Source organism: Schistocerca nitens, chromosome 3 (assembly GCF_023898315.1).
Source record: "Schistocerca nitens isolate TAMUIC-IGC-003100 chromosome 3, iqSchNite1.1, whole genome shotgun sequence".
NCBI classification, from domain to species: domain Eukaryota; kingdom Metazoa; phylum Arthropoda; class Insecta; order Orthoptera; family Acrididae; genus Schistocerca; species Schistocerca nitens.
The window spans coordinates 694,153,375-694,165,393 of record NC_064616.1 but is presented as its reverse complement, the minus strand read 5'-3'; the positions used below and the strand labels follow the sequence as shown (position 1 = coordinate 694,165,393).

At 39.3% G+C, this 12,019-nt stretch overlaps 1 protein-coding gene across 6 annotated transcripts in view; it reads left to right on the top strand.

The window, feature by feature from the left end:
• LOC126248661 (rho GTPase-activating protein 190) overlaps positions 1 to 12,019 on the top strand; it is a 325,162-nt gene that overhangs the window by 19,265 nt on the left and 293,878 nt on the right. For 5 of the 6 annotated variants that reach the window (XM_049949875.1, XM_049949878.1, XM_049949877.1 and 2 more), the window contains one exon: positions 9,844 to 10,052. In XM_049949875.1, the coding sequence (XP_049805832.1) occupies positions 9,882 to 10,052 (171 nt within the window). In that variant the 5' untranslated portion in view covers positions 9,844 to 9,881. The remainder of the gene's footprint in view (positions 1 to 9,843; positions 10,053 to 12,019) is intronic. The other variant, XM_049949876.1, reaches the window with a different exon arrangement.

Below are 12,019 nucleotides of genomic sequence, written 5' to 3'. Positions count from 1 at the left end.
ATCAACAAAAGCGAAACGAGGATAATGGAATGTATTCAAATTAAGTCGGGTGATGGTGAGGGAATTAGATTAGGAAATGAGACACTTAAAGCAGTAAAGGAGTTTTGCTATTTGGGGAGCAAAATAAATGATGATGGTCGAAGGAGAGAGGATATAAAATGTAGACTGGCAATGGAAAGGAAAGCGTTTCTGAAGAAGAGAAATTTGTTAACATCGAGTATAGATTTAAGTGTCAGGAAGTCGTTTCTGAAAGTATTTGTATGGAGTGTAGCCATGTATGGAAATGATACATGGATGATAAATAGTTTAGACAAGAAGAGAATAGAAGCTTTCGAATTGTGGTGCTACAGAAGAATGCTGAAGATTAGATGGGTAGATCACATAACTAATGATGAGGTATTGAATAGAATTGGGGAGAAGAGGAGTTCGTGGCACAACTTGACTAGAAGAAGGGATCGGTTGGTAGGACATGTTCTGAGGCATCAAGGGATCACCAATTTAGTACTGGAGGGCAGCGTGGAGGGTAAAAATTGTAGAGGGAGACCAAGAGATGAATACACTAAGCAGATTCAGAAGGATGTAGGCTGCAGTAGGTACTGGGAGATGAAAAAGCTTGCACAGGATAGAGTAGGATGGAGAGCTGCATCAAACCAGTCTCAGGACTGAAGACCACAACAACTACTTTCCACAACAAACACCCACTGCTGCCCCCTTTGTACTGCTCCACTCACAAAGGCACAGCCCATACTGCGCTCTGAACTGGTAGGGATCACGTGGCAGGTGTACACATTGTGTGCACACTACGGGAATGTGGTTAGATGCATACATTCACGTCCAATTGCATCAACTCATCTGGGCCACTTTTATTTGTCCCACCCTGTATGTGTGTCCTCAGGGGAAACCGTCTTAACGTAGTGCTGTCCGTGTGGGTGAAGATGTTTGTGTGCTCTGGATTCGGAGGGCTATGGCGGCAGTAGCTTAGCTACCAGAAGGGTCACCCAAACCGGATAGGCCAAAGAGGAGGAGCCAGACAAAGTGTGTCCCACAACGGCCTACCGCTCCCCGTTTCCTATCCCAAACCTGTCCTCACCATGTCCTTTTCCTGTCATTTCCTGTTATATGTATAAGACCCCCAACAACAGAGAAAGTCTTTTTGAGTGGTGAAGCTGGCGGAAGAGGCACCTTTTCTCTTTGGGTACAAAAAGAGTCCAAGTAGTGACTGTACCCCAGAGGGATGGCTACAGACAGCGTCTGACTCATAGTGAGTGGCTGATTCTAGGCTGGGCATCCTACTGTCTATGTGGAAAGTAACAGGAAACTACCACACACCATTCCCAAGCAGTACATGGTACGTCTCTCCATGTGAAAGATTCCAGAGTTCAGACTTCCCCTCATTCGGATCTCCAGGAGGGGAACACATTGAGAGTAGACATATTTGAAAGGAGGAAAGGAACAGAGAAGGAAGGAAAGAGAAGGATTGGAACATGGAATGTGAGGACACTGATGCAAGCAGGAAAGCTAGAGAATGATAAACAGGAGATGTAAAGGAACAGATTAGATGCCCTTGGTTTGTGTGAAATGAGATGGGGAGAGAATGGAGAGATAGAAAGTGGAGATTTTAAGCTATTTTACTTGGGGGAAATCAAGGGTGATGAAAACAGAGTAGGAATATTGATAGGGCAAAAGCTGAAAAATAAGGTAATGAAGGTCCGATATATTGATGGAAGACTGATGATACGACTGAAGGGTAGTTCAAAAGATTTGGTGTTAATACAGGTATATATGCCAACCAGCCAGCATAGAGGTGAAGTGGAAGAATATTATGAGAAAATATACAGGACCTCATCGAGAAAGAAAATAGAAACGTCTGCATTATCATTATGGGGGACTGGAATGCAGTGGTTGGTGAAGGAAGGGGTGAAGATACAGTAGGAAAATTTGGATTAGGAATAAGAAATGAGAGAGTTGTATGATTAATTAGCTTCTGTAAAGAAAATTCATTAGCAGTGGTTAACACATTATTTGAACACCACAAAAGGAATTGTTACTCATGGATATCAAATTTGAATAGGGAAAGATATCAGTTGGACTACATCCTGATACAAAAAAGGTTTAGGAACTGTTTGAAGAACATCAGAGCTCATCCAGGAGCAGATACAAATTCAGACCACAACCTAGTAGTGGGAGAAATAAAAGTGATGCTGAAAAAAGTCTGGAGAGGTAAAGCAAAAGAAAGACTAAACATAGAAAGACTCAAACAGGTAGGAATGGCATCAGATTTGGAAAACGGATTTATGGAAAAATGGGAAAGAGGTAGTGTTGATGGAAGTGTTAATGACAAATGGATAAAAATGAGGGAAGGACACATGGACTCTGTCAAAGAAGTAACAGGAATTAGAGTGTCCCAAAGTACCAGGAAAGAATGGATAACAGAAAATATGTTAAAAAAGATGGAAGAGCGAAGAAAGTGGAAAAATGTAGAAACTGAAGAAGGCAAAAAGAGGTACAGGAAACTGGATAATGAATTAAGAAGAGAAACTGAAGAAGCAAGGGAAAAATGGATGAAACAGAAATGCGACAAAATAGAGAAAGAGGGAAAGTATGAAATGATGTATAGAGTGGCTAGTGAGATAGTTTTTGAATGTAAAAGAAAGAGGAATAACATGGAAATAGAGTGGATGGTAGTCTAGCAGAAGAACCACAGGAGGTTTTGAACAGATGGCAAGAATATATTGAATGTCTTTATAAGGGGGATAAAATACGAAGAAAAATTAAGGTTGAAGAGGAGCAATATGTGCTGGAAGATGGAAAGGGATTCACCATCTTGGAAGCAGAAGTAGAACAGGTGCGGAAGGAGATGAAGAGTAGAAAGGCATGTGGAATTGATGATTTCCCAGCAGAACTGTTAAAGAGTCTGGGAGACAAGGAAAGAAAAGAAATAGTCCACCTCTGTAACTAGATATATATGACAAAGGGGAATGGCCAGAGGACTTCCTTGCAACAGTTATGATACCAATAGAGAAAAAGAGAAACACTAAAAAATGTGAAGAGCATAGGACCATCAGTCTAATTTCTCATGCAGCTAAAGTGTTGCTGAGAGTGTTGAATAGAAGGCTATATGGCAAGCTGGATAGAGGGATTGCAGAGGAGCAGTTCGGATTTAGAAGAGGAAAAGGAACAAGAGATGCTATTGGCCTGTTAAGAACTATAGGGGAAAGATATGTGGAAAAAGGCAGAGAAATCTTTGCTGTTTGTATAGATTTAGAAAAGGCTTTTGACAGAGTTCAGGGGAACAAACTGATGGATATTTTGAAGAGGAAAGGAGTGGATTGGAAAGAGAGATGACTGATACAGAATCTGTATTTACACCAGAAAGTAAAGATAAGGATTAGAAATGAAATGTCAGAAGGAAGCAGCATTGGACGAGGTGTTAGACAAGGTTGTTGCCTTTTCCCACTTTTGTTTAACGCATACCTTGGAGAGATTATTGCAAAAGGCTTAGATGGGAAAAAGAGGAAAAGGTGGAAAGAGAATTGAATGTATAGGATAAAGAGTGTGGTCATCAGTACAAGGCACAGACTGTCCAATATTAAAATAGGACAGTCTACTATTAGCCAAGTAAGTGCATTTAAATATCTTGGATGCACAATAACAAGACTTGAGATGTCACCAGGAGGTAAAAACTTGAAATGTCATAGCGAAGGAAGCATTCAACAGAAAGAGGAGACTCTTATGTGGCAATTTACATAAAGGTCTAAGGAAAAGGCTTGGCAAATGTTTTGTCTGGAAACATGGATGCTGAGACGAGAGAATGAAAAAAGGTTAGAAGCATTTGACATGGAGGAGAATGGAGAGAATAAGCTGGATGGAAAGAGTGAGTAATGAAAGAGTATTGGAAAGGGTTGGTGAGAGAAGATGTCTGCTGAAGGTTGTAAGAGAAAGGAAAAAGAACTCGTTGGGACATTCTTTGAGAAGGGAGTGCTTGCTAGCAGATACTTTGGAAGGATTGGGTTGTGGGAGAAGACTGAGAGAAAGAAGGAGATACAAGAAGATGGACCTATGAAAGAAAATGTGAAACTTTGTGGCAGATGAAAACTGTGTGCTGGAGCAAGACTTGAACTCTGAACCTTTGCCATTCATGGGCAAGTGCTCTACCGACTGAGTTACCAAAGCACGACTCATGACCTGCCCTCACAGCTTCAGTTCTGCCCGTACCTTGTCTCCTACCTTCCAAACTTCACAGAAGTGCACACTCCACTGCAGAGTGAGAATTTCATTCTGGAAAAAATATCTACCCACAGACCAGTTGCAATGTCAGAAATTTATTTTCTGGTTATATTCTAACCTCTGACTTCTCCTCAATTCCTCCACAACCAAATTATTGATAATACAAGCCCACCCAGCATCCTGCAATGTGAATTTTTCTCTGACTTTCTAATGAGGTCATTTTTCAGAGCCTATACCATGGCAGACACACCACTGCAGTGCTCAAAATATCCCTGAGCAAATCTTGCTGCCCATCTTTGTACACCTTTTGTGTCTGAAATCAGATATTATTGGTATGGGTCCCTATAAGACAGCAATGCCCCATATGTGGCCTCACCTCTTGCTTTATGTTTCTCATGACTTGGAAAGTGGCCATTTGCCGTGCAAACTGCCCCTCTCACATGAAGACCCCAGTGCACCTTGGTATGAAATGTAACTCACAAATACTTAAAATAGTCAACACAGGTAGTATATCTGTGCCTGACTTACCTCAATTTTTTTTTTAAGCAGAAATTGACCAATTGGCGCTCTCTCTCTCTCTCTCTCTCTCTCTCTCTCTATATATATATATATATATATATATGTGTGTGTGTGTGTGTGCACGTGAGTGTATACCTGTCCTTTTTTCCCCTTAAGGTAAGTCTTTCCGCTCCCGGGATTGGAATGATTCCTTACCCTCTCCCTTAAAACCCACATCCTTTCATCTTTCCCTCTCCTTCCCTCTTTCCTGACAAAGCAACCATTGTTTGCGAAAGCTTGAATTTTGTGTGTATGTATGTGTTTGTTTGTGTATCTATCGACCTGCCAGCGCTTTCGTATGGTAAGTCACATCATCTTTGTGTGTGTATAATTCTTGTACAACTTAAACAATTTAAGCAGCACATGCCCGGTACGTTCTCAGGAGCCAGGATTTAATCAACAAACATCATCATAGTTCAGCCAGTTTACACGAAATATTTATAGATTATTTATGCAAACCTTCCTCATGAATCATACTGTCTATTAGTGCAAACCATATAAAAATCCCTACAGTACCTCCTGACATTAGCCTTCATGTACGGACAGAAAACCGTGTCAGGGGACTTTAGTTTATAATATGTAGCAATAAATAATAGGGGTCCTAGAACACTTCTCTGTGGCACGTATTACAACAGTACCCCTACTTTCTTTGGGACATCTTTTCCTATCCTTACCCTCTGTGTTATGCCCTGCAGACATACCTTTACTAAAGTTATTAATGTGTTTTTTACTCAGCAGTGTCCATTATATTTGCAGCAAGAGCCCATGATGGGCTCTATCGAAAACCTGTGCTAGGTGTACATTGATGCATTCTAGTTTCCGCCCCTCCCCTTCGACACACACACACACACACACACACACACACACACACACACACTATCCCTCAATTTTACTGTGTGATCAGAATGGGTGGCTCATCCAGTTGTTTTTGTGAGTCACTTGGCAATCATACTAATCTGACATATTGTACATAATTCTTTTTCCTGTTTCTTATCATCCTGTTTGGATATCTTTAGTACTTAGATAATGATCAACTTCTGATGTGACCTGTGCTGGATTGTGAATATGTGAACCAATGTGAATGAAAGAGGAAGAGGGGATGTGACAGTTTATTAAAAAATTGTAATGATTTTTGAAACATTTAATTTTAAACAAGTTTTTCTTAAATCATTTTTGTTTTTTTTTTTCACTGTGCATCAGAAAAAAAGAAAGGGGGAAGGTGATACTATCCATGATTGTAGAGTTTCTTAACCCTTTGAGGTTAAAATGGTGGTTTCAGGGAGAAACCCCTGTCACTCAAAGAGAAACCCCTATCATTCAAAGAGTTAATTGAAAAAGAATGGATCGGTAGGAATGAGCAAGACTTGGATGCCTGTAAAACAGTTAGGAAACTATACCATACTGTTACAAATGTAAAAAAGGGGAGACTGAATAATGTAACCCCCAAATCCTCCAAAAATAAATAAAAAATATACCTGTTCAAAAAAGCAGATAAAAATACACTTGATGCCTTCCTCAGAGACAATCTCCACTCCTTCCAAATTAACACTGTACCGGTAAGTGTAGAACAGATTTGGCTTGAATTCGGAGAAATAGCGTCAACAGCAATTGAGAGATTTATACCAAATAAATTAACAAACGAGCTGATCCCCCTTGGTACATGAAATGGGTCAGAACACTGCTGCAGAAACAAGGAAAAAAGCATACCAAATTTAAACGAACGCTAAATCTCCAAGATTACCGATTTTTTGTGAAACCTTATAATTTAGCGCAGACATCAATGTGAGATACTTATAATAGTTTCCACAACGAAATTTTATCTTGAAACTTGGCAGGAAATCCAGAGAGATTGGTTGTATGTAAAGTATGCTAGCGGCAAGACACAGCCAATGCCTTCTCTGCACGATAACAACGGAAATACTATCGATGACAGTGCTGTGAAAGCAGAGTTACTGGACACAGCCTTTTGAAATTCCTTCATGAAAGAAGACACAGTAAATATTCCAGATTTCAAATCAAGAACAGCTGCCAATATGAGTAACTTAGAAGTAGATATCCTCTGAGTAGTGAAGGAACTTATGTCACTTAACAAAAGCAAGTCTTCTGGTCCAGACTGTGTACCAATTATATTCCTTTCAGAGTATGCTGCTGCAAAAGCTCCATACTTAACAACCATACACAACCACTCACTGGACGAAAGATCTGTACCCAAAGACTGTGTAGCTGCACAGGCCACACAAATATTCAATAAAGGTAGTAGGAGTAATTCACTTAATTACAGGCCCATATAATTACCGTCGATATGCAACGGGAGTTCGGAACATATATTGCATTCAAACATCATGAACTACCTGAAAGAGAACAGTCTTTTTGACACACAGTCAACACGGATTTGGAAATCATCGTTTCTGTGAAACACAACTAGTTCTTAGTAACTGACGGAAAGTCATCAAGTAAAACAGGAGTGATTCTGGCATTCCCCAAGGTAATGTTACAGGCCCTCTGATTTTCCTTACCTAAATAAACGATTTAGGAAACAATCTTAGCAGCCGTCTTATGGTTATTTGCTGATGGTGCTGTCGTTCATTGTCTAGTAAAGTCATTGTCATAGTAAAGTCATTATTGTCTAGTAAAGTCAAACAAATTGCAAAACAATCTAGAAAAGATATGTGAATGGTGCAAAAATTGGCAAACGACCCTAAATAATGAGAAGTGTAAGCTCATTCATGTGAGTGCTGAAAGGAATTTGTTAAACTTCGGTTCCATGATAAATCAGTCTAATGCAAAAGCCATAAATTCAACTAAATACCTAGGAATTACAATTGTGAACAATTTAAATAGGAAAGAACACACAGAAAATGTTGTGGGGATGGCAAACCAAAGACTGTGTTTTATTGGCACCTGCAGGGTAAGCAGGAGAGCTTCTGTGATAGCTCAGTGGTAGACCACTTGCCCGCAGAAGGCAAAGGTCCCAAGTTCGAGTCTTGGTCCAGCACACAGTTTTAATTTACCAGGAAGTTTCATAGGGAGAAATGATCATCATAATAAAATAAGGAAAATCAGAGCTCGCACGAAGAGATACAGGTGTTCGTTTTTTCCGCGCACTGTTCGAGAGTGGAATAATAGAGAACTAATGTGAAGGTGGTTCGATAAATCCTGTGCCAGGTACTTAAGTATAATTTGCAGAGTATCCATGTAGATGTAGGTGGTGCAGCTGTTAAAACACTGGACTCACATTTGGAAGGATGGCCCTTCAGATGTAGGGACTCACAGAAAACCTGAAGGCAAATGCTGAGATGATTTCTTTAAAAAAAGACTAGACCAGTTTCCTTCGACAATCTGAGTTTGTGATCTGTTTATAAGGACTGCTTTGTTGACTGGATGGTGAACCTTTAACTAGATTCCTTTATTTCGTTTGAAAATCATGCTGGTAAGAATAAATAACTGAATGGCTCTGTATGAGCCCAAATTTCTGTAATTTGACTGTCATGGACGTTACACAACACACAGGTGGATGGTTATAATATATTTTTACCTTTTCTCAGAAATGGCTTTTGGAATTTCAGGAGTAATCTTTTCTTTTATCCATAGTTTATTTTTCATGCTCCACTCTGAAATATCTTGAGCATATTGGTGATATTGTGTGATATTCTTGGCCTAATTAAACAAATCCATAAAGAATTGAGCCATTAGACTCTACACTGGACTCGCATTCGGAAGGACGACGGTTCAATCCCACATCCGGCCATCCTGATTTAGGTTTTCCGTGATTTGCCTAAATCGCTCCAGGCAAATGTCGGGATGGTTCCTTTGAAAGGCCACGGCCAACTTCATTCCCTGTCCTTCCCTAATCCGATGAGACCGATGACCTCACTGTTTGGTCTCTTCCCCCAAACAACCCCCCAGCATTAGACTCTTATTCCAGATGAAGTGCTCAAATCTGCATCTGGTCTTTTACACTGTATGTGTTCATTAGTGTTTACAAACTATTTTAATTGAGTGCCTTCAAAAGCCATGACTGATTTAGTTGATTAACATCCCCATCTTTGTCTATTTGTACACAATATTGATGGATTGGTATACGCTAACCATTCTTCCTTAAGAAAGCGACTCCCTCCCTCTCTCCCTCTCTCCCTCCCTCCCTCCCTCCCCCTCTCCCTCTCCCCATCTCCATCCCCCACCCTCTCGACCCCCCCATCCATCCCCCCTCCATGTCCCCCTCTCTCCATCCCGCCTCTCTCCATCCCCCCCTCCATGCCCCCCCCCCCCCCTATTGCTCTCTTCTGTTAATCTTAGTCAAACAACCATTACCAGGAATGGACTGAACGAGAGTTTTGTAAGCAGACTGGTTTCAGATGTCATTGTGTAAGTAGTCCTTGAGTGAATGTTTTGCAGTTAATTTATGAGCTGTGGCTAATATATTAGGTCATATTTGCTAGGAAGTTGTCGGGTAACTTGTATATCAAGTCTCATTTTCTGTAACCACTTGTTCTGTTTACAAAGTGATAATGTGGATCTTCAGAAAATGCTTTCTACCCTATGCCATCCATGCAGTGTTAAAACATGGAACTAACAGTTGTCTCTGTTTCTCAGTTCCAATTGTGTTACCACTTTCAGTGTTGAAATTTAAACACTAGTTGACTGCTACATACAGTTACTTTTTCTTTGCTCTAATTCAAGATGCTCTACTTCATTTATATGAATTTATTGTTAATTATTTGCATGTTCTGTGGATCGTAATTGCAATCGCTTATTTTTATCGTTTTTTCTTAACTTTATCTGTAATACAATATATTTGTCTTACTTCCACACATGCCAACCACCTCTGCCTCCCCCCCCCCCCCCTCGCTACAGCTGTCCTTCCCATCCCCCCCCCTCCCCCTCTCCACACACACATTGTATTATTAAACATATTGTAGGAGGAGTTGTTGAGCAGATATTTCAGTTTGAGCTTGAGTTTGAAATTAGTTTTATTATGTCTGTAAAATAATTTTTCTATGTATTTCTATGAAATAATTCTAAGAAAAACCATAAAGTACAAATTTTTGTATTTTTCAGTTCAGACTGTAATTTATGCAATGGTCAGACACTGAAGCATGGCCAAGAAGACGGAGGCCATGCGTGGTTTTAATGTGTCTGTTGTGGGGTTGTCAGGCACAGAGAAGGATAAAGGACAAGCTGGAGTTGGCAAATCTTGCCTGTGCAATAGGTTCATGCGCTCACTTGCTGATGATTATAGTGTTGATCACATATCTGTTCTAAGCCAGGTATGTTATTCATACAGTAATTAAATTGAAATGTTGTGAATGTGATTTATCCATAGAATGTTGTGATCTGGAAGTAGGTCTTGCAAATAAGGTAACAGGAGCTTGTAATAAAATGAGATTTGTGGGACTCGTGCAGATAAATTAAATAAATGCTACTTATAATGTTTTGGTTGTGTAATATGACATACTGATTTCATTTATAGCTATAACTCGGAAAGAAAAATGATGTTATCATGAAGAAAATTATGTTAAAATGCAATGATTTGTGTTGAAGAATTTTCAGCATTAATGTGATGGTGTTATTCCTTTTGCGTGGATGATTCTTGCTGTGATAACTGTTGTCTCGTTACGGCATGCTTTTGAAAACATTTGTAAAATCCATCATTAAACTCAAGTTGAAGAACAAAAGATGTTTGACCAAACTCAGAATGTACTTTTGATGTCAGTAGTTTTCATTTGCTAAAGTATACTGAAGGAATGCTGTTGTTTCTTCACACTGTGTAACTTTTTGTGATCATATCACATTTGGAAAGCACTGAGTGAGTGGTAGTATTACAGGACTTGCATATGGATAGTATTAATACTGAGGGTGGTCATGTGACAGTTTACAGTGGACTACAGTTCACTTATGAGAATGTAGTAAACCATTGAAAACTTTTAATGGGAACAGGTATGGTATCCAAAAACAGAAATATGTGAAGTGTCTCGGTAGATGCAACTTCAGTAATAAGCTGCTGATTGCAATAGTTGTATGTTTCTTGAAAAGAACTGTGTTCACAGTAGTCACGAACAAAGTTGTTTTAAATGAACAGATGACATCATTTAGCCATTGAATAGAGCCTCAGAAGCACTTCATTTGAATGTCATAGTGGGGAGAATCCCACGTGTAATTTGTAGGCAAAGAAATCATGTTATCTCATTTATATATATATCAAAACAAAAATTCCTCTTTAGTCTAGTGTAAACTTGTGCAATTGTACTCTACAAGCAATCATTGGATTGGGTTTATGATTCAGGGTAGTTTATCTGAATTGGAGGTCATTGTTGAGGCCAGAGGCGGCACTATGCAGTATCAACCTGGTGTCTGCTGTGAGTGGTTATTTTTTTTTTGGTCCTACATGCTTATGTTTGGTGCCATTTCAAATTTTCTGACAAGTTTCCCATTCATTACTAAAGTTGATTCTCCATTCTAAACTATGTATTTATTTCTACTAGACAAGAAATCCTCACTCCAGTTAAATGTCTGAACAGATAGTCCATGAACACATGTGTAAGTGATTAAATCGTAATGCATAACTGTGACTAAAATGTTTCTGAAAGTCAAAATGACATGGCATTTGCCTGGCCATCATTATGTGAAGTCTTAGAAAGTCATTTTACCTTTTACAGTCCTTGTTACTAAAACTTTTTTGCGTCTTTTTTTCTTTATCTGTTATACTTGTCAGCTAGCAAAGTACATCCCCTGTTCAAGAGTTTCTTGACTAAATTTTATGTTTATCTGTCCAGTATGTCTACTCGCTGCACACACCATTAGCTTAATTTTGTTTTTGTTTATATCTATGAGATGAGGGGCATTCATACAATTGATTCATACAGGTGGGGAAAAAATAAAGATAGAAATCTCAACTTTCCTGTATTTATTAGTTCTTCTCTGCTAGGTATTCCTGCAAGTTTACACATTTTCCCTGCAATGTACAACCTGTCATATGCCATGGCCGCAGAAGCCCACAATGTCATTGTGGAAAAAAGTTTTCTATTGCAGCAATCCCCTCTTAATCATACAAAATATTCTCCAGACAATGGTTCCTTCTGTTATTAAGGGAACCACACCCTGCCTATCTAACCCACGTTAATTTAGGCAAGTATTTGACCCATTTCTGAAAAAAACTATTTGATGCAGGACCTTAATATTTTTACTGTATGTTTCATGATGCTAATAGAGTCAACTTTACTAAAATATACTTTAT